General features: G+C 48.5%; 1 protein-coding gene across 11 annotated transcripts in view; it reads left to right on the top strand.

Moving 5' to 3' along the window:
- The window catches only part of SCN5A (sodium voltage-gated channel alpha subunit 5), a 108,044-nt gene that overhangs the window by 39,940 nt on the left and 44,838 nt on the right, over positions 1-23,266 (top strand). For all 11 annotated transcript variants that reach the window (XM_086365961.1, XM_086365963.1, XM_086365959.1 and 8 more), the window contains exons 7-14: positions 526-765; positions 2,153-2,216; positions 3,376-3,517; positions 4,009-4,206; positions 5,271-5,450; positions 6,071-6,442; positions 11,965-12,097; positions 13,041-13,279. In XM_086365961.1, the coding sequence (XP_086222087.1) occupies positions 526-765; positions 2,153-2,216; positions 3,376-3,517; positions 4,009-4,206; positions 5,271-5,450; positions 6,071-6,442; positions 11,965-12,097; positions 13,041-13,279 (1,568 nt within the window). The remainder of the gene's footprint in view (positions 1-525; positions 766-2,152; positions 2,217-3,375; positions 3,518-4,008; positions 4,207-5,270; positions 5,451-6,070; positions 6,443-11,964; positions 12,098-13,040; positions 13,280-23,266) is intronic.

Genomic DNA, 23,266 nt, shown 5'->3' with positions numbered 1-23,266 from the left:
GGGACATCCCCCACCACAGCCTTGCCGGATCCCACACCCCCACACACACCTGCCTGGCTTACACGTTCCCCTGCTGAGAATGGCTGTGTCTCTTCCCATCTCAGGGTCAAGGCCAAGGCTCTCCATTGCCCTGCAATGGGCCTGGCCCTCTGTCTCCTTCCCAGGGACCACATTTAAAGGGACCAGTGAGAGAGGGACAGGCTTCAAGTGTTTTCTCCTTCAAGGAAACAGCACTGTCCGTGCTTATATCAGGTATCTGGCTATGGGAGAGCAAAGAGAACGAGGCCCCTCTGAAGACACACAGAGGCACTCCAGGCTGGGCTCCCGCTGCAGGGGATCAGGACAGAATCTCGGCAGCAGAGGAAGGGGGGAGCTTTGGTCTGAAAAACCCAAGAGAGGCCTCCCTCCTGTGCCCACACCTCATGATCGCCCGCCCAGCCCAGCGCCCCTCAGGCCCGGCCCCTGCTCACTGGGGCAGGGGGTGTGGCACCACAGGTGACCCCGCGCTCTGCCTGCCTCCCCCAGGCCTGAAGACCATCGTGGGGGCCCTGATCCAGTCTGTGAAGAAGCTGGCCGATGTGATGGTCCTCACGGTCTTCTGCCTCAGCGTCTTCGCCCTCATCGGCCTTCAGCTCTTCATGGGCAACCTGAGGCACAAGTGCGTCCGCAACTTCACGGTGCTCAACGGCACCAACAGCACCAATGCCTCCGTGGAGGCCGACGGCCTGATCTGGGCATCGCTGGACGACTACCTCAACGACCCAGGTGCCGACTTGGCTCTGTGGCCCCCTGGCAGTGTTCTGACACCCCCACCAGAGCTGGGCATCTCCCACCCAGGGCCGGGCATCTCCCATACAGGTCTCCTTCCGGGGACATCCAAGCCCTACCCGCCCCCCTAGAGACCTGGCTGGGTGTCAGGGATCCCCGCCCCTGCCCTCTGGGGCTCCGGGAGAGAGGACGGCAGAAGAGCAGTCTTAGCACTGAGTTCTCAGGCTGCATGGGGAGATGACCCTTGAAGAGCAGGAGGATGGAGAGATAGATAGGAGAACAGCAGTTACCACGTTTGCAGGGTCAGGAATGGTGAAGAAACCAGCCTGCCTGCAGGGGGAGGGTTTTCTCTTGGGAAGGGGTCGGGGAACAGAGCTGGGACAGTTTTTGAGGCTTCAGAGTGGAGACCCCAACTGCCTGGCATGGGCTTTGTCACTTGAGGTCAGTGATCCTTGTCAGGATGTTAATTCCATCCGTGTGCAGCCCAGGACAAGCTCTGTGATGCTGCAAAGCCATGTGGGCCCCTCAGGTTGTCTCACTGCCGTGTGGGTTACACTTCCATCCTCCAGGCTGATGGCCAGAACCCCCCTTGTCTAGAGCCATCAGTCTGGACCAAAGGTTGATGGTAGATGGTGGTACAAGGCCATGTGCTCGTCTACAAGGGCCCCAAGGGCCATTCTGAAGTCAAGGCCTCTAACCTACACCAGCAGTCCACTTTGGAAAAATGAAATAGATGGAAACTCTGTGAGTGAATCTGCTTGTGATGCAGCTGTGGCCATGTAGCAGCAGTTCCAAAACTTTCATGCATGCAAGAGTCACTGGGAAGGTTCCGGGAAACACAGACTGCTGGGCCCCACCTCCTGAGTTTCTGAGTTGGTATCCCTGGAAAGTTGCCTTTCTCCCAGTTGATGCTTGATGCTGCTGGTCTTGGAAAACTGCTGCCTAAGACCGAGGCAGGTAGTGGGGCGGGAGGGGGACTGATAGATGGCCTCAGAGTGGAGGCGACGGGATTGGTGTCCCATGTCTTACCTGGTCCAACCTTAGCCCAGTCTGAACAGACCCCTGCCTCCTAGTTCGTGGCCTCTCATGACCGAGGTTGGCCTCTGAGTGATTGGAGCAGGTGTAGAAGTTCCCTGTGGGGACTTCCTGAGTCCACTGGGGACACTGACAGGTGACTGTCTGAGGAGGAGCAAGCAGAAGGCCAGAGAAGCAGCCAGCATTGCCTCAAACCTAGCCAGAGGGCAGAGGTCAGGGCCGGAGCAGAGAAGCAGACGGAAGACACCCAGTGGTGCCTCTGTACCCCTCCCCACATCCAGGATGTAAGTTGGAAACCCCAGGAGTCTGGACCCCACACGCCCCTCCTTATCAGATGCTTCTCTTCCAGAAAATTACCTACTCAAGAATGGCACCTCTGACGTGTTACTGTGTGGGAACAGCTCCGACGCTGGGTATGTACCACCCACCCCCCAGGGCCACCTCACCCAGCCAGGGGACTCTCCTTCCAGTGCTTTCTGTTTATGCCCTTGATGCCAGGGACAGCAAGACCTTTCCCTGGTTCTCTTCCCAGCCAGGTCTCTGGAAGATTCCCCCCACCCCCACAGGGAGACAGCCGGGAGAGGTAAAGAAAGAGAAGGGGGCTCACCTCTGTAGGGAGGGCAGACAGAATGCTGAAGAGAGGACCCAGGAAGCACCGCAGGGCCCCCCACCAGTCCAACCCTGGCTCCATTCCCTTCCCAAAGCCCCCCAGGGTGGCACCCTCCCCCTCCAGTCTTCGCTTTCTCTGTCTTGAACTGTCCATCAGGTTAAGAGTAAGCATGGCCTCCCCTGGTGGCCTAGACTCTCCTCCAGGGCAAGCGGGGTGTGGCTCCCAGAGACGCCCGGTGCCACGTGCATCTTCTGGGGCCCTGTGTGCGCCTGCACCTCGGGCAGGGTAACTGCTCCGCAGGGCCACACAGGCTTACCGAGGGGAGTGCTCTGCGGGGCGGTAGGCCTGCTCGTCTGACTGTGGAGTTCCAGAGCCCTTCTTGTTGCCAAAGAGAAAGTCTTCTTTTCTTAATTTAGCACATCAGCAAGGCGCAGAGGCCCCTTGGTTGCATCCTCCTACTTGCCAAGTTTCCCTTGTCCCCATCCTGTCTCACAGTCCACTCATGGCTCCAGCCCAGTGCTCCCTTTTGGGAGAGAGACTGTCCCCTCCAGACATGGCTGGGCCCCAGTCTGTACAGCCCGGAGTCGTCCCGCAACCCCATGGTCTGGCTTTTGCCCGGGTCTGGCCTATTCAGCTCAGCCTCAGTGCTCCCCCTGAGTGTCTGCCCTGTGCCCAGCTCCCCTGGGGTGGGCAGGCAGGGAGGAAACCTGAGCCAGGCCCTGGACACTTCCTCTGCGAGGGGAGAAGCAATGCAGACACCAGCTGGGATGGCATGTCGTGTGGACAGAGGGAGCTGGATTTAGGCCTGGCAGCAGACAGATGAAGAGAAAAGGAGAAGCCTGTCCCGGGTGGGAGGCACAGTGTGAAAAATCAGGAAGGCAGGACCCCGCTGTGTGGAACTAGAGTCTCGGGGACAGAGGCCCTCTCACAGCGTGGAACAGAGTTGGTGCGTCTGGCCACAGGACATGTCCCGAGGGCTACAGGTGCCTGAAGGCAGGCGAGAACCCTGACCATGGCTACACCAGCTTCGACTCCTTCGCCTGGGCCTTCCTCGCACTCTTCCGACTGATGACGCAGGACTGCTGGGAGCGCCTCTACCAGCAGGTACGTGGGTGCGCAAGGCCGCCAGGATGGGCTGAGCGCCCAGCAGCAGGGCCCAGGCTGCAGAAGTGACTAGCTACAGGCGGCCCCAGCAGCTTCCCCACTGGCCAGAACAGAGTGGGGACAGAGGGCTCTTGAGGGGCGGGGCTCAGCAGGCAGAGAAACTTGCCTTCTGTTGTGACCAAGGACCCAGCCCTCTGTATAAGACACTCTGTGCTCTGTGAGTGGGACGCTAGTTCACCCTACGTGATGCAATACTTGCTCTGTCAACTGGAGCATTCTGCCTCCTCCCACGAGTGGGGCACCGCTCGATGTATGTAGGTCCCTCTCTGTAGGTTAAGATGCTTCTGTCTTTAGGCGGGACATGTTCTACTGCCTCTCCATGCTGTGGCCGTTTGAACCCCTGGCACAGCCAGGCTGGGCAACTTGGAATTTACGCCCATGACCCAGATGGAGCCCCAGTGAAGATGACCTCTGCCCCCTTGCTCCTCCAGACCCTGAGGTCTGCAGGGAAGATCTACATGATCTTCTTCATGCTGGTCATCTTCCTGGGCTCCTTCTACTTGGTGAACTTGATCCTGGCTGTGGTCGCCATGGCCTACGAGGAGCAAAACCAAGCCACCATCGCAGAGACAGAGGAGAAGGAAAAGCGATTCCAGGAAGCCATGGAGTTGCTCAAGAAAGAGCAGGAGGTGAGTGAGCAGTGCAGCCAAGGAACCTCCAGACCAAGCCTTCACCTGACCATGGGTGCCTACAAGCGTGATACCTGCTGGGTCATACTGGTATCTGGGGGTGTGATGCATGTTGGGTAAAGCTGGTACCTGCTGTGCAAAACCAGTGTCTGGAGGTATGATGCATGTTGGGTACAGCTGGTGGCTGTAAGTGATGCATGCTGGGTAAAGCTGGTACCTGCTGGATAAAGCAAGTGTCTGGTGGGTATAGATATTTCCTGTGAATGTGGTGTCTGCTGAATAAAAATTTGTTAGCTGCTGAGTGAAGACAGAGCCTGTTCATGAGGTGGGTGTAAGTGGTGCCTGCTGAGTGAAGGTGGGCCTTATGAGGATGGTGCCTGCTGGGGGAAAGCTCTTCCCTATGACCATGGTCTCTTCCGGATGAAGTGGTGCCAGGTGGATAAAGGTGGTGGCTCCAGGCTAAAAGCGGTCACTGTGAGCCCAGTGCATGCTGGGTAAAAGAGAATCTTGTGTCCATAGACATAGTTTATCCTGGTCAAGGGATACCTTCTGTTGGGATAGGAAGATCCAAGGTCAAAGGCTCAGGCTCAGCAAATGAGGACTGGTAATGCTGCCGTGGCTGTCCCCACAGTCCCACACATGGGTGCTGGCAGCTAACTGCAGAACAAACCTTTTAGAAGCCAGGCCAAGGACATCCACAAACTGCCCTATTCCACCTCCTCCAGCACCCATTTTGGCCAGCCAAACCTTCTAGAAGATCCCCTGCCCTCTAGTTCTGTCACTTCTGCTCATCAACACCCCCAGTCGCACCTGCCCAACACTCTACTCTTTCATGAGCTGTCCACTTTCGCCACTACTCTCCTCCTCCCTGGATCTGGATGTTTCTCGAAACATCCTGGGTCTGTCTGTGCACACCTCTCCATAATGCCCCCCTTTTGGGGTGAGTGGGCAAGTGCACTTACTGTTGGGGAAAACCAAGGTGCTGATAGTTGCCTGGCCTACCTTGGCTTGAGTCTGCACCCTGTCTCCATGACCATGACACCCCTTCTACCACCATTTTTCAGGCCCTCGCCATCAGGGGTGTGGACACCGTGTCCCGCAGCTCCTTGGAGATGTCCCCATTGGCCCCAGTAACCACCCACGAGAGAAGGAGCAAGAGAAGAAAACGAATGTCTTCAGGGACGGAAGAGTGTGGGGACGACAAGTTCCCCAAGTCCGACTCAGAGGATGGTCCCCGAGCAGTGGTAACCCCCAGCTGCAGCTCTGCCCCTTTCAGGATGGATCTGGCATCCAAAAGCCATCATGCTAAGCCTAGTGCTGTCAGAGCCCCCATGGTTGCTCCCCAAGGAAAATATTCCTTGAGCCCCCTCCCAGTCCCTCCTGTTTCCCATGGCCACTCTTAGAGTGGAGAAGCCCTGGGCAGAGGGATAGGGTAGGTTTGGGTGTTAGCGTATCCCCAACCTCAGCTAAGTCCCAGCACTGGAGTTGGGGGCACCCCCATCATGTGGATTGGTAGGAGCTCACAGACATGCCCAGATGAGCAAGGGATGTGGCTGATTGCCGAGGTCCTGCTCGGGCCAGGCCTGTCTATACCATCAGGAGCCTTCTGCTGCTTCTTTCCCATATGAGCTTCAGTCTCAGAGCCCCAGGAGCCCAGGCCTCAGGTGAGCAGAGACCCCAGAAAATGCAGGATTGCCTGTAATCTGCACCCCTCCTCGGAGCACCCCTAGTTCAGCCCCCTCGGTTCCTATGTGGCAGACAGAAGCCCTCAGTGCTCCAAGTTGAGCCGGGGCCGATACCGTGAGTGACAGGCCGGGAGCACGTGAAACGCTGTCCCAGCCATGTCCTCTCTCCGTGCCTTCAGAATCGTTTCAGCATCACCCATGGCCTCAGCAGGACCTCCATGAAGCCGCGCTCCAGCCACGGGAGCATTTTCACCTTCCGCCGACGGGACCTGGGCTCCGAGACAGATTTTGCGGACGATGAAAACAGCACCGCCGGGGACAGTGAGAGCCACCGCACATCACTGCTGGTGCCTTGGCCCCTGCGGCGGCCTAGTACCCTGGGACAGCCCAGTCCCGGAACCTCAACTCCCGGCCACGTGCTCAACGGCAAAAGGAACAGCACTGTGGACTGTAACGGGGTGGTCTCCTTGCTGGGGGCAGGAGACCCCGAGGCCACCTCCCCAGGGAGTCACCTCCTCCACCCTATGAAGCTGGAGCGCCCCCCGGACACGGTGAGCCCGCCCCACGGCGCAGCACCAGGCACATGCCATCTCCCAGACTGCTCACCACAGCCAGGTCTAAAAGTACTTGCCAAGTATTTACTGAGCACCTACTGTGTGCTGGGCTCGAGGATAAATAAGCCTACCAAAAAAAAAAAAAATCTCTCCTTCCTAGACTTTCCAGACAGACACAAATCAAGAAAGAAAAAGAAGAAAAAAAAAAAAAAATATATATATATATGCATATCAGGGCTTCCCTGATGGCTCAGTGGTAAAGAATCTGCCTGCCAAAGCAGGAGACCTGGGTCGGGAAGATCCCTTGGAGGAGGAAATGGCAACCCACTCCAGTGTTCTTGCCTGGACAATTCCATGGACAGAGGAGCCTGGTGGGCTACAGTCCATGGGGTCGCGAAAGAGTCGGACATGACTTAGCGACTAAACAACAAACGAACGAATATGTGCATATAATGGTGATAAACAGGGATGAGAGTTAAACATTTAGCAACTAGCCAGGCACTGAGACACTGCAGTGGCAAGACCGGTGCTCTGGAGGCCCTGTGTGTGCCCGGGGTGGGCCCGGGAGGGCTGTGGACCCTAGGCAGTCTGGAGAAGGGCCAGAGTGGCAAGGGGACATTTCCTAGGTTCTGGGCAACAAGAACCTCATCAAGTTTGAAGTATTTCAGAGCTTTACAAACCGGTAAATGTTGGGGAATACTGACCCAAACTCTAAGTATTATGGAAGAACAAAAGTAGGAAAGAGAGAAAGGGAAACCTCCTTACTGCAGGGTATTAAAACAACAACTTAATGGAGGCAAGTGGAGGGGGTTATGGCAGACAGGTTAGCACTCAGATTCTAGAGACAAACTGGATTTGAATCTCGCCTTATCACTTACCAGCTGGATGGCTGTGAGCAAGTTCTTTTATTTCTCTGCGCCTCAGATCTCTTGCCTGTAAAATGGATTTAAAACAGCCACCTCAGGGACTTCCCCGGTGGTCCAGTGGTTAAGACCGCAGGCTTCCATTGCAGGGGGAATGAGTTTGGTTCCTGCTGGGGGGACTAAGGTCCTCATGCTGCACGGTTTGGCCAAAAATAAATAAAATACCCACCTCAGGATTGACGTCAGGATGAAGGGCTAATGTGCATAAAGTACTCAGGACATGCACACATGTGTTGATGTGGTGATAACGACGTAGTAACGGACTGTCTTTGCATCATCTGGGGGAAGCATGTTCTAGGCCCAAAGAACAGCAAGTGCCAAGACCCTGAGGCAGAAGCATGCCTCCCATATGGGAGGACACACCATGAGGGCAGGGTGCAGGAAACCAGGGAGTGAAGGGGAGAGGTGTTGGAGCGACTGTCAGAGAGGTGACGGGGATGGAGGTGCCAGATAGTTAGAGCTAGTCAGAGCTTTGATCACTCAGTCAGCCGATCCCATGACAGGCTGGTGACCGCCCAGCCGGTCATCAAGTGCCCTTGCTGACCGCTGTCCCCCAACAAAGGCCTCGGAGCAGCCCACCCAGGAGAAGGGCAAATGTGCGGCTCAGACCCTGAGGCCGGCAGGAGGTGGAGAAGGGCAGACTTTCTGAGGAAGCGGGACAAGACAGGGAAATCTGAGCAGAAAGGTGGAGGCAGGCTGGAGAGAGAGACTGTTGCTCCAGCTCAGATAGGTGCTGCAGCTGTGGGACTCTGCACGGGTTAACGAATTTCTCTGTGCCTCCGTGTCCTCACCTGCTGGTGGTGATGGTTTAGTCGCAAGTCGTATCCGACTCTTGCGACCCCATGGACTATAACCTGCCAGGCTCCTCTGTCCATGGTATTCTCCAGGCAATAATACTGGAGTGGGTTGCCATTTCCTCCTCCAGGGAATCTTCCCAATCCAGAAATCAAACCGGGCTGTCCTGCATTACAGGCAGATTCTTTACCGACTGAGCTACAAGGGAAACCCCATCACTTGTTAAGTAGAAATAAAATTAATATCCACATCAGCAGGTTGTGGTGAGCCAAGCATGTACCATCCGATGCAGAAGTAAAAACTTGGCCAGCACCTCAGGTGCTCCCCCAGCATCCCTCTTCCCAGTTTCCTCCCTCCTTCCCACCCAAAGTTAACCATTATCCCAGCGTCTAACACCAGAATTTCATTTGGCCTGTTTTTTTGTATGTTATATAAATGGAATCATAGAGCATTAAAAAAAAAAAAGTTGTGGCAAGGACTGAAAGAGTTAAAACCTGTCTGGTGCTTAGACCAGTACTTGCCTCATGTTCGAGGAATCATTACTATTAGCTATTATTGTTATTAGAGAGCAAGAAGGTGTGACAACTCCAGGAGCACCCCCCGAGCACCTGGGGCCCTCACACTGCTCTGGAGTGGGGAGTCAAGGAGAGGGTCCTGGGAACACACTGGGGGAGACCATAGCTTCTGGGTGGGTCTGGGGAGGCCCCTGGCCATCACTTGGAGGGTGGGGTGTCCAACTTCCCAGGAACACAGATTTCCAGGGCCGCAGGTCCAGCCCTGGAGCCTCAGCCTTGTGGAATCAGGTCAGCAGCTGGAGCACTAATAGAATTTCCTAATCTCATTAGGGAGAAAATCATCTCATTGTACAGCACATGTCGGGAGGAATCCAAGTTCAAACACTTCATTACCAGGAACTCTGACTTCACCCATTCTCACTTCGGTGGGGCCCATTTGTAACCTTAAAGGGATTAGCAGGCCAAGGGGGTTATTTGAAAAGTTAAAGAGATTAGCGGGCTGTCGTCCCCTGAGGAGGCCTTCCCTGTGTCTGCCGGGCCCCTGGCGATACTCCTGCCCATTTCTAGTCTGAAAAAAAGGCACAGTGTCGGGCACATAGTGGGTGCTTCATCAACAGGGAGAGAGCTGACCCGACCGACAGCTGGCTTTAATTGGGAGCAGAGGGTGAAGGTTTGCTTTGCTTGATATCTGAATATGTGCCTGGCCCCAAAGGCAGAGGGGGTGTTAGAGGCACCTTGAATAGATTCATCTCCTTCCTTCCTCCCCCACCCCCACATCATCTCAAGGACAGAGCTAGAGTTTAACCCAGGCCCCTGGCTGCCATGTGTTTATCCATCCATCCAACATCTACCCAGGACCAACCCTCTGTGTTGAATGCCAACCAGTGTTTAAGGCACCAAGGATATGGACAGAACAGACAAGAGCTCTGACCTCGTGGAGTTGGCATCATAGTCAGGAAGACAGTAAACTGATCAATATTTCTAGGGACCAATAATGGTCATGTGATAGAAAGTCGCTAGGGGGAGGGCTGGGAATGGGGAGCTATTAGTTAGAATACACGGGGAAGTCCTCCCCGTGAAGGTAACATTAAAATTGGCCAGTAGAAGACTTTAGGGAGCCAGCCACACGTATGTCGAAGAATAGAGCTTTAGGCAGAGGGAACGGAAAGTGTAAAGGCATTGAAGGAAATAAGCTTGACATGTTTAAGGGATGAGAGGGCTGGGCAGGGCTCGGTGTGGCGGAACCAGGAATAGAAAATGAGTTGGAGCAGTTAGGGTCTAGACTGTGCAGGGCCTTGTAAGCTATAGAGAAGTTTAGATGTGCTATGAATAAGACGGGGGAGAGTTGTTATTCAAAGGATTATCAGGAACTGATTTACTTTTCAAGGGTATCTTTTTCAGCTGTGTAGAGAATAGAGGAGAGAGAAGAGGCCAGTTAGGAGGCTGTTGTAGTATTTTTGGAAAAGAGATGATGAGAGCATGCCCTAGAACAGCGTACTAGTCATTTCCACAATACTGCTGCGAAACAAACTACCCCCAAAGCCAACGGCTAACAGCAAGTGAGAACTCACGCTCACCTCTCTGCAGGCTGACCATGGTTAGCCTGGTCTAGGTTGACCTTGGCCAGGCAGCTGTGCCTCAGACTGCACGTGGCTGGCTCCATACTATAGATTAGGCTCAGGGATGCTCCCCTTGTGCTTGTCCTGAGCCGAAAGGGTGGCAGCTGCTTGGGGAAGCTCTTTTCCTGGAGGATTGCTGGAACACAAGGTGAATGGCACAAGGACAATCAAAGCTTCTGTTCACAGCATGTCCACTGACGTTCCCTTGGCCAAAAGCAAGCGTGTCACCAACAGGACAGGGAATTTTGCTTCAGTCACAGTGGGAGAGGAAAGAGTAAAATTTGCTGAATGAAAACCCAAACTATCACAGATGGTAGAAGAGAGAAGTTGGGAAAATTTAAGACATGTTTGTGAGTTAAGCTGGCCTGATTTGTGGATGTACTGGACCCAGGGTACTACTGCTCCACCAGCTATGTATCCCTCTCAGGCACCTCTGCTTGAAGACTTCCCTGACTGGGAGCTCACTACCTCCCTAGGCAACACTTTAGGGCAATTCCACGGATCACAAAAGCTGACCTTAACTTGAGCCCAGATCAATGTATTACCCCACCCCAGGCCCTGACCCCCATCTTCCTTCTGACCCACAGAGATTATAGTGCCTCACTCTTGCACGCTGAAGAGCCCAGTGCCTTCATCAGCCCCACCTTGGCCTCACAGACTATGGCCATGCCGACATGAAGCCTCTGTGGGCCCCGCTTGGTTCTGTGGGAGGTTCTGAGTAAGCCCAGGGAATGTATGTTTTGCCCCTCTTTTCATCAGGACTCATGCTGTCTCCATTCACAGGCCTGGTTCTTTTACTTACAAAATTGGTGCAAGCTTGTTGAAAACAAATCTAACTGTGCAGAAGTCAAAGGCCCTGCCCTCCCCACACAGTCCCACTCCCCGGATACAGCCACTTTAACAATTTAGTGTGTTATCTTCCAGATCTTTTTCCTGTTTTCTCATCAAACGGTCCTGGAAGTGCTCCCATGGGAACACTCATGCAACAGCCTTGCTCTCCTTACTGTCTGTGTCAGAGGCCAGAGTTGGATTGTATCCATAACTGATTTTAACATTCTTCCTATTGATCAGTTGTTTTGTCTTTATGGTATTAGGGACAGTGCTGCAGTGAGCGGCGTTGCATATTTTTGATTGCACGTGTATAATTATTTATGAAGTTCAATTATTAGGCAAGGAACTCAGAGCCAACTGAAAATTTTCTTAGTAGATACAGCTAAGTTACCTCCACAAAAGCTCCGACTAGCTATGTCAAAGCATTGTGCTTTATGCTTCTATTAATGTCACCTTAGAGCATGGTACATATTTTTTTTTTCAGCTTCTGTATGCTCATGCCTCAAGGGAGGTTGGGATCAATTAAGACTCCCAGATCGTTTTCACATGTACTAATGTATATGAGAGCATCTGGTTAAAGAACTCAGTACATGTCGTTTCCCACCCAGGAATCACCACTAATGAGAGATGTGCAGGAAAAGAAAACAAAGGGGATAACGACTGGCGAGAGGGGAAGTGTTAACTGGGAGGGAGCTGGGAGCAGAGCCCGGTGTCACGTCAAGACCCCTATGGTGGCCCCCTGGGACCTCCCCAGCCTGAGTCTGGGGCACCTGCCCCAGGTCCAGGTGGACCCCCGTCCATCCCCAGGCTGATGCAGATCTCTCGGTTACACCCAGACCACACCATCGGAGGAGCCGGGCAGGCCCCAGACGCTGACGCCCCAGGCTCCGTGTGTAGACGGCTTCGAGGAGCCAGGAGAGCGGCAGCGAGCCCTCAGTGCAGTGAGCGTCCTCACCAGTGCCCTGGAAGGTCAGCACCCCGGCGTCATCCAAACACTGCCCTCCCCCACCCCCCCGCTTCTGGTCTGAACCATTACCCAGACCGGAGCCAGGCTCGCCCTAGCTGCTGAGCCTGCCTTGGACATCCCCACAGCTGTCCCAGACTTTTCAGTCTCTGTCGCCTGTCCTGAGTGTCTTTTCATCTGTGCCAGCTTGTTTTGTCCTGGGCATCCTCAGGAGTCATGCCTGTGTTTCTTCCAAATGTCCTTGCAGCTGCCCTGCCCCATCCCAGGTGATCACTGGTCTCATCCTGTCCTCTGCCGAGTATCCCCAGGTCTGCTGGGGCCGTCCCACCCCAAACATACCTGTTCTAGCCTATTCCCCATCATTCCCCATCTAGCCCAGGCTAGTCCAAGCATCCCACATCTGTCTCAGCTAGTCCCACTTTAGGCAACGCCACATCTCATTCATCCTGAGCTTGGTACCAGCCCCCTGATTTGTTCCCTCCTGCCCCATATGACTCCTGTCCCAGGCACCACCCCCACCCCCACGTCTCTCCTGACATGTCCCAGATATCCACATCTGTTCCTACCTCTTGGGTCCTGAGTGTCCTTATATCTGCACTTGCCCATCTCAGATGTTGTCTCTGCCTGTCCTCCCCCGAGGGGCCCCACATCTATGTGGGAGTGTTGTTTCCAGAGAGCCCACACCTGTCCTTATCTGTCTTGTCCCCATTTTCCCCATACCCATGCTGGCTTTCTGTCCCTGTGGCCCTCTTTTCCCACACTCCAAGAGTAAGAAGTCAGGACACAGGCCCCTCTTCCCCTTAGCCTTCCCTGGCCTGCTTTCTGTCCCCCTGTTATGCAGCAGCCCTGTCATCTGCTGAGAACGTCATACAGCTTTTCTGGAAAGTTATGTGACACAGTCAACAGAAACAAGCCAGCTCACTGGCTCTCCCCACTCCCTGCCCCCAGAGCTGGAGGAGTCTCAGCGCAGGTGTCCACCGTGCTGGATCCGTTTTGCCCAGCACTACCTGATCTGGGAGTGCTGCCCGCTGTGGATGTCCATTAAACAGAAAGTGAAGTTCATGGTCATGGACCCATTTGCTGACCTCACCATCACCATGTGCATCGTGCTTAACACGCTCTTCATGGCACTGGAGCACTACAACATGACGACCGAATTTGAGGAGATGCTGCAGGTCGGAAACCTGGTAAGTGCCGCTGGCAGCTAATTCTCAAATGGGCATTGTGGTGTGAAGGGCTCTTGGCCAGCTGCCACAGCCCTCGTGGGTGAGGGAGGAGGGACTCAGAGCACAAAAGGGTCTTCTGAAGATAGGCATCTTTATGGAAGACGTTCTGGTAGGAGCCTCAGGATCAGCTTTCAAGGAGCTGGGCGATGTATTTGGGAAAGAGAGTTAGGGATAAAGATGCCCAAAGGCTAGAAAACAAAAGTGAGTTGAGGGGATCCTGATGTGTGGGGACATGGGGCGTGGCAGTAATGGAGGAGGAGAATATGCCAAAAAGAGGCAGTTCTCTTAGGGAAAGGATGGATGGATGGTGGGATGGAGAGAAAGGAGGAAGGGAAGGACACAGAGATGGATGGATGGATGACTGGGTGAATGAGTGAGTGACTAAATCAGACAGAGACAGATTTGAATTCTGACTCAGTCTTACTATATGACCTCAAGCAAATTACTTAGTCTCAGTAATTGGTACAGTAAGTATTTGCTGAATGTAATAAATGTAAAATTAGTATGACAATATCAAACTCAGGAAGCTAATGAGGATTGAATAAGATAATGTGTGTAATGTGCTTGGCTCAGAGTTTGATAAACAATAAGCACTCAAATGATAGCTGTGGTTATTATCTTTGTTGTTGTTGTTGAAGAGACTATCCCTGGAAGTCAGAATGTGTCAGTTCTAATTCTGATTTTTTTCTCTTGACACCAAATCAAGTCCTAGCTCTTCACCCTAAACATGGAAAACTGAGGCCAGAGAGGTGACATACTGGACTGGCGTGTGGCTCTTGTCTCCTGACCCCAGGGGACAGGGTCCTGCTGGTCCTTCTGCAGCAGATCCCAGGGCAGAGCTGCAGAGAGCCCACTGGCTTCTGGAAGGAGCTCCTGGGGTCATTGCTGAGGTTGAGTGGGCAGAGGGCTCATTCAGTCCAAGCTGTCTCCTCTTGCAGACCCAGCCCAGTCTGTCTCAGTCCCAGCTCCACAGTGGCCCCCACGGGCGGGCAGGTCTCCTACACTGTGGAGTGTGAAGATCATTTTCCCTTATTACTTTCCATATCCAGAGCTCTAGGTAATTCTCTACAGGGTCTGTTGACATTTTTTCACAAATGTGAGTCTGTTTTGCTGTGGTTCTACTTTTCTTTCCTTCTGTATACAAACAGAAGGAAAAGCTAGCTCTCAGTCTGTAAGAGTCTCATTGCACTATTGTGCCGGCCTTGTGTTGGTCGGTCTGCAAGTGGTGGTTATGTAGGGTTTCAGCTGAATGCAATTTTAATGGAATGTGACCATTGGGTTGGACGGAGCCATTCGTCAAGGTGATGAAGAGCACAGGTGGCTTCCCTGGACCACTAAGTTGTGATTGAATTGTGATTGTGTTAAACTTGTGGTTAGATTATTAGTAATAGGTCATGTCGTTGGATTACAGCTCTTCTTTCCTGTTTGGATAGCTTTATTGTTAGTATGTAAGATTTTAATTGTCTTGCAGTTAATATTAATATTCTAGATGGTTTAAATATTCAATGTAAAGAAACAAAACCACAAAAATACGCATGGGTAAATAACCTTGGTGTGAAAAGAGCCTTTCTAAGCATGTCGCTGAAGACAAATTCCATAAAGGAGAAGATTGATAGATTTAACTAGCCCATTATGTAAACAAAGGTAAAAGGCAAATGAAATGCCTGCTTTTAGCAATACTGTGGAGAAGAAAACCTGAGATGTCTCCAACTCCAAAACAATTAAAAATATAGCAAAATTATAGCAAATTATGGCAAAATATAGCAAATATTCTTTGACACACATAGCAAAGTTCATGAAAAGGAAACAGAACAAAAATCCCCAAGTGCCGAAAACAAAGAGGGACTTAAAAACTGTAGCAGTAAATGTGGGAAATCGTTCTGTAGTTGCTTTAGAGGGTGGGATGGGTGCTGATCGAGTAATTTGGGGGGCTTGGATTTCAGTGATCATGCAGAGACAAGACTTGTGTTTGGGGCAGTGCAAGTAGGGTTTGGAACCGAGTAGCCCCATAGGAATATGACCCTACATTCAATACAGTGGTGAACTAAAAAAAATTCACACGCTGGCCCTGGGAAATGATAAAGAAGGAAGGTTGTCAGTCTCAGTCAGGGCTGGAGAGAGGGGCTGAAAAAAAGTGAGCCTTGGGAGCTTGTGTCTGTGAATTTGGCTTTATACAGATTTGGAGTTTGAATTTATACCTGACTGTTCCTGGAACCTGCTTAAAAAATTAACACACAGATAAGGTGTCCATATGTGCGTGGATTTATCTCTGGGCTTTCTATTTTATTCCATTGATCTATGTTTCTGTCTTTGTGCCAGTACCATACTGTCTTGATAACTGTGGCTTTGTAGGAGAGCCTGAAGTCAGGTAGGTTGATTCCTCCAGTTCCATTCTTCTTTCTCAAGGTCGCTTTGGCTATTCGAGGTTTTTTGTATTTCCATACAAATTGTGAAATTATTTGTTCTAGCTCTGTGAAGAATACTGTTGGTAGCTTGATAGGGATTGCGTTGAAGCTATAAATTGCTTTGGGTAGTATACTCATTTTCACTATATTGATTCTTCCAATCCATGAACATGGTATATTTCTCCATCTATTAGTGTCCTCTTTGATTTCTTTCACCAGTGTTTTATAGTTTTCTATATATAGGTCTTTAGTTTCTTTAGGTAGATATATTCCTAAGTATTTTATTCTTTCCATTGCAATGGTGAATGGAATTGTTTCCTTAATTTCTCTTTCTGTTTTCTCATTATTAGTGTATAGGAATGCAAGGGATTTCTGTATGTTGATTTTATATCCTGCAACTTTACTATAGTCATTGATTATTTCTAGTAATTTTCTGGTGGAATCTTTAGGGTTTTCTATGTAGAGGATCATGTCATCTGCAAATAGTGAGAGTTTTACTTCTTCTTTTCCAATTTGGATTCCTTTTATTTCTTTTTCTGCTCTGATTGCTGTGGCCAAAACTTCCAAAACTATGTTGAATAGTAATGGTGAAAGTGGGCACCCTTGTCTTGTTCCTGACTTTAGAGGAAATGCTTTCAATTTTTCACCATTGAGGATAATGTTTGCTGTGGGTTTGTCATATATAGCTTTTATTATGTTGAGGTATGTTCCTTCTATTCCTGCTTTCTGGAGAGTTTTTATCATAAATGGATGTTGAATTTTGTCAAAGGCTTTCTCTGCATCTATTGAGATAATCATATGGTTTTTATTTTTCAATTTGTTAATGTGGTGTATTACATTGATTGATTTGCGGATATTGAAGAATCCTTGCATCCCTGGGATAAAGCCCACTTGATCATGGTGTATGATCTTTTTAATGTGTTGTTGGATTCTGATTGCTCGAATTTTGTTAAGGATTTTTGCATCTATGTTCATCAGTGATATTGGCCTGTAGTTTTCTTTTTTTGTGGGATCTTTGTCAGGTTTTGGTATTAGGGTGATGGTGGCCTCATAGAATGAGTTTGGAAGTTTACCTTCCTCTGCAATTTTCTGGAAGAGTTTGAGCAGGATAGGTGTTAGCTCTTCTCTAAATTTTTGGTAGAATTCAGCTGTGAAGCCGTCTGGACCGGGGCTTTTGTTTGCTGGAAGATTTTTGATTACAGTTTCAATTTCCGTGCTTGTGATGGGTCTGTTAAGATTTTCTATTTCTTCCTGGTCCGGTTTTGGAAAGTTGTACTTTTCTAAGAATTTGTCCATTTCTTCCACGTTGTCCATTTTATTGGCATATAATTGTTGATAGTAGTCTCTTATGATCCTTTGTATTTCTGTGTTGTCTGTTGTGATCTCTCCATTTTCGTTTCTAATTTTGTTGATTTGATTTTTCTCCCTTTGTTTCTTGATGAATCTGGCTAATGGTTTGTCAATTTTATTTATCCTTTCAAAGAACCAGCTTTTAGTTTTGTTGATTTTTGCTATGGTCTCTTTTGTTTCTTTTGCATTTATTTCTGCTCTAATTTTTAAGATTTCTTTCCTTCTACTAACCCTGACACTCTCCAACATATATCACAGCAGGATCCTCTATGACCCACCTCCCAGAATATTGGAAATAAAAGCAAAAATAAACAAATGGGACCTAATTAACCTTAAAAGCTTCTGCACATCAAAGGAAACTATTAGCAAGGTGAAAAGACAGCCTTCAGAATGGGAGAAAATAATAGCAAATGAAGCAACTGACAAACAACTAATCTCAAAAATATACAAGCAACTCCTACAGCTCAACTCCAGAAAAATAAACGACCCAATCAAAAAATGGGCCAAAGAACTAAATAGACATTTCTCCAAAGAAGACATACACATGGCTAACAAACACATGAAAAGATGCTCAACATCACTCATTATCAGAGAAATGCAAATCAAAACCACTATGAGGTACCATTTCACACCAGTCAGAATGGCTGCGATCCAAAAGTCTACAAATAATAAATGCTGGAGAGGGTGTGGAGAAAAGGGAACCCTCTTACACTGTTGGTGGGAATGCAAACTAGTACAGCCACTATGGAGAACAGTGTGGAGATTCCTTAAAAAACTGGAAATAGAACTGCCTTATGATCCAGCAATCCCACTGCTGGGCATACACACTGAGGAAACCAGAAGGGAAAGAGACACGTGTACCCCAATGTTCATCGCAGCACTGTTTATAATAGCCAGGACATGAAAGCAACCTAGATGTCCATCAGCAGATGAATGGATAAGAAAGCAGTGGTACATATACACAATGGAGTATTACTCAGCCATTAAAAAGAATACATTTGAATCAGTTCTAATGAGGTGGATGAAACTGGAGCCTATTATACAGAGTGAAGTAAGCCAGAAGGAAAAACATAAATACAGTATACTAACGCATATATATGGAATTTAGAAAGATGGTAACAATAACCCGGTGTACGAGACAGCAAAAGAGACACTGATATGTATAGAACAGTCTTATGGACTCTGTGGGAGAGGGAGAGGGTGGGAAGATTTGGGAGAATGGCATTGAAACATGTAAAATATCATGTAAGAAACGAGTTGCCAGTCCAGGTTCGATGCATGATACTGGATGCTTGGGGCTAATGCACTGGGACGACCCAGAGGGATGGTATGGGGAGGGAGGAGGGAGGAGGGTTCAGGATGGGGAACACATGTATACCTGTGGCAGATTCATTTTGATATTTGGCAAAACTAATACAATTATGTAAAGTTTAAAAATAAAATAAAATTAGAAAAAAAAATTTTTTTAAAAAAGAGAAAAAAAAATTAACACACAAAGAGACTCTAATAAGCATAGTTAACACTTGTTGAACACCTAATTTTTTATAACAACCAGTAAGGGAAATGCTATTATTATTACCCCTATTTTACTGATGGGGCTTCCCAAGTGGCTCGGTGGTAAAGAAGCCGCCTGCCAATGCAGGGCACACGGGTTCAATCCCTGGGTCAGGAAGATCCCCTGGAGAAGAAAATGGTGCCCCACTCCAGTATTCTTGTCTGGGAAATCCCATGGACAGAGGGCCTGGCAGGATACAGTCCATGGGGTCGCAAAAGAATCGGACACGACGCAGCGATTAAACAAAAACAACATTTTACTGATAAGGTAACAGGCAGAGTGGTCACACAGCCAGGAAGTGAAAGACCCAAGATTAAATCCAAGCCTTTTGTTTCTAGAGCCCGTGCTCTTTGCTAGTGGCTTACACAGCTGCGCCACAGCTCGAGCTTTGTTTCCGTCTGCCTGCTTCCAGTCCAAGTTATACTGGAGCCCTTATCAGTGTAGTAAGAGAAGAAAAAGAAGGAAGAAGGAAGGAAAACAGATCCAATGTTATTTTCTAGATTATGTTGTTGTCTAGAGAAATAATCCAAGAAAATCTACAGAAGGAATATTAGAACTAGTAAGAGAGTTCAGCAATGCTGGTAGGTACAGGCTCAATATATTAAAATTAATTCTGCTCCAAGACACCATGAGTGATCATTTGGAGAGAGGAATTTATAAGTTAACACAATAGCAATAAAAACTGAGGAATATAGGAATAAACGTAGCAGAAGATTATAAATTTGATATGAAAAATTATAAAAGCATTGAAAAACAGTTAATTTAGTGCAGCAATATGCCATTTTCATGGATGAAAGTCTGAATATTATAGAAATATCAGTTCTGATCAAATTACACCCAGATGCTTGGTGTAATTCTGATAAAAATCCTAACATACTTTTTACCCATGGGATTTGACAAGGCAGTCCTGTAATTCATATGGAAAAGTAAAGTCTGTCAAGACAAATTAAGGAATTAGGTGAGGAGCTTACCCTGTGTGTGTGCATGCTAAGCTGCTTCAGTCGTGTCCGACTCTTCTGCGACCCTATGGACTGTAGCCTGCCAGGCTCCTCTGTCCATGGGGATTCTCCAGGCAAGAATACTGGAGTGGGTTGCCGTGCCCTCCTCCAGGGGGTCTTCCCGACCGAGGTTTCAAACCCGCGTCTCCCACATTGCAGGCGGATTCTTTATCGCTGAGCTCCTGGGGAAGCCAGAGCTTACCCTCCCGTGTATAAAATATGTTGTGGTATTTCCATGCGGTGAAACACTATGCACAATTAGAAGGAATGCATATATATCTTTCAATATGGATAAATCTCATAAACATGATGTGAAGAATAAAAGGAACTTACAAAAAAAAAGAATACATAGGGCATGGCCCCTTTATATAAACCTTAAAACCAGGCAAAAATACTTAGAAACATGCATGATAGCAATTACCTTGGAGTCAATGTAGTTCTGTGGAGTGGGTTGCCATTTCCTTCTCCAGGGGATCTTCTCAACCCAGGGACTGAACCCGGGTATCCCGCATTGCAGGCAGACACTTTACCATCTGAGCCACCAGGGAAGCCCAAATAGGTACCTGCAAGACTCGGTTAGGTATTTGGCTATGTTCCTCTAGAAGTGAGGTGCAGTCACTCAGTCGTGTCCGACTCTTTGCGACCCCATGGACTGTAGCCTACAAGGCTTCTTAGCTTTACCATCTGAGCCACCAGGGAAGCCCTTCCTGTGACTAACGATGCAGCGAAGAGAGCTTCCTTGGACGTGCCTCCTTGCACAGACAGGGAGACTTTCTTAAGACTATACATATCTGACATTGTTACAGCTTGGGGTATGCGCAGCTGTGACTTCCCAGATACTGTACAACTGTTCCCTGAAAGGGCTGCACCAAATCCACGCTCTTACAGAGTGTGAGTTCCCACTGTTTCATGTCGTTGCCAACACAGAGAAATTTATTTTTGATTCTCTTATGGGTGAGAAATAGTAACTCAGTGTTGATTTAATTTGCATTCTCTGTGTGTCGTTTGTTTATAACCATCTGAAGGTCCTCTTCTGTCATTTCCGCCATCCATTCTTGTGGTTGTGTTTTTGCCACTGAGTTGTCCCTCTTCTCCGTACGGATGTGTAAGCATTCAGTATATATTCTGGATTCCATGTCTTTCCAGTTAGATACTTTTCCTAACTTCAATTTCCAGTTTGTGGTAGCGATTTCACTGTGTTTACCGCATCACTTATTATACAGATATAAATTTTAATGTATGTAAATTTAGCAATCTTTTCTTTCATGGTACAAACTTTCTGTGGTGTTAGAGAAAGCCTTCCCAACCTCCAAATTTTAAATATTTCCCCCCATTTTTATTCTAGAAGGTTTAAATGTTTATTGTATTTGGGTATTGAATCCATTTCCCTGCAACTAATTAATGAATATAGTGTGGGGTAGGAATCTAAACTCATTTTCCTCCATAGAGGTAACCATTCTTCTCAGCATCGTTTACTGAATAGTCTGTCCTTTTCTTCCTGATTTAAAATTCCATCTCTGTTATTTATCAAGTCTCCAAATATGCGTTTCCTATTTCTGAGTTCTTAATTCTGTAGCTCTAGTCTGTTTTTCTGTATTTGCACCAATATTATAAGAAAATCGCAATGTATACAGTGCGTTTATTGCAAGGCATAAAGTACATTTATTTATGAACAACACCCCAAAAAAGGCAAACACCCTAACAGGAAAATAAGTAAAGGATATGAAGAGGCAACTTTACAAAAGGAGAAATTTAAAACATTGAAGAAATGTCCAACAAAACAACAATAAAAAACAGCCTTTGTCCTGTTGGACTGGAGAGGTGAGTGAGACAGGAATTAGCATCTTTATGGGGAAAACAGTTTTCCCATGTGGTTCATGGAATTGCTTAAAACCTATCTCTGAGGATCATTTAGCACCCAGGTGTCAGAATCTCTGAAAGTGCTTGTTGACTGTGCAATTCCGTTTCCAGAAATTTATAATAAGAAATGAATTGGACCAGGGATCATCACTGGCATTGTAAGGGCATGAGAGCAAAGCTGGATAGTTTAAGATGTGCAGAGAACAGCAGCCAGACCTGCGTTCCAGAGCTGGGTCTGCCTTGGGGGAATCTTGGGCCAGTTTCTCCATCTCTCTGAGCCTTGAGTGTCCTCATATGTAAAATGGGGAGAATAATAACTCCATAGGCTGTTTATAAGAGTTAGAGTTCAAGGATGTCAAGTGGGTGAGAGGGTGGTTATTGTTCTCTTTGGCCTCATTTATTATGACTGCTGAGATATCCAGCCCCAGCAGGGGCTTCAGATACAAACAGCTCTTCGTGTTTTACAAGCTCACTGGGATCTGACAGACAGGCTGTGAGTGTGGGCACCCACCTCCCCTGACTCCCAGCAGATGGTTCACAGAGCCCTGAGCCCTAATAGTGGCTTCCGATGAAGTGGGAAGATTTTGCCTGCAAAGGTCTGTCTAGTCAAAGCTATGGTTTTTCCAATAGTCATGTAAGGATGTGAGAGCTGGACAATAAAAAAGACTGAGAGCTGAAGAATTGAGGCCTTCAAACTGTGGTGCTGGAGAAGACTTTTGAGAGACCCTTGGACAGCAAGGAGATCCAACCAGTCAACTCTAAAGGAAATCAACCCTGAATATTCATTATAAGAACTGATGCTGAAGCAGAAGCTCCAATACTTTGGCCACCTGATATGAAGAGCCAACTCACTGGAAAAGACCCTGATGCTGGGAAAGATTGAAAGCAGGAAGAGAAGCAGATGACAGAGAATGAGATGGTGGGATGGCATCACTGATTCAATGGACATGAGTTTGAGCAAAGTCTGGGAGATGGTGAAGGACAGGGAAGCCTGACGTGCTGCATTCATGGGGTTGCAAAGAATCAGACACTACTGAGTGACTGAACAACAACAAAACTCTCTAACCTTGGCTTATGTCTATAATGGGATCATACTGTACACATTATAAACTTACTTTTGAAACATAACACCTTGTGACTGTCCTTTCATACTAATTAAACATCTGCTGCTGCTGCTGCTAAGTCGCTTCAGTCATGTCCGACTCTGTGCAGCCCCATAGACATCAGCCCACCATGCTCACCGTCCCTGGGATTCTCCAGGCAAGAACACTGGAGTGGGTTGCCATTTCCTTCTCCGACAGCATCGTTTTTTTTTTTTTTTTCCTGTAAGAAAAATAGTTGTGGGATATTCTACTGTACAGATGAGCCATAAATAGTTTAACCATTTCCTTGTGATGGGCATTCTTTTGTCCCTATTAAAAACATTGCCATAGTGTTCTTCTCCTGGTTCTCAAATTTATGAGCTACTTGACTCCAAGCATATTACTTAACTTCTCAGTGCCTCAATTTCCTTACCTGTAAAATGGGCTTAATGCTACTTTTCTTGCCGGGTTGTTAGGCAGGTTAAAATAAATGACTTATTCTAAGCATTCTAGCCCAGCTCTAGGCACATAGTCAAGCCTCAAGAAATGGTGGCTGATTGTTGTTACATTGAGAAAAGTCATCACATGGACAGGGAGGAAGTGGGAACAGCATGGGCGAAGGTGCTGAGCCGTGGAAGCATGAGTGTTTGTGGAAATGTGTGAATTTGGTGTGTGTGAAGCAGGGAAAATTTCCTGTG

This window comes from Bos grunniens, chromosome 22, assembly GCF_055505025.1.
Source record: "Bos grunniens cultivar Pamir isolate PY7600 chromosome 22, Bosgru_T2T1.0, whole genome shotgun sequence".
NCBI lineage: Eukaryota > Metazoa > Chordata > Mammalia > Artiodactyla > Bovidae > Bos > Bos grunniens.
This window is presented reverse-complemented; position numbering and strand designations above follow the sequence as displayed.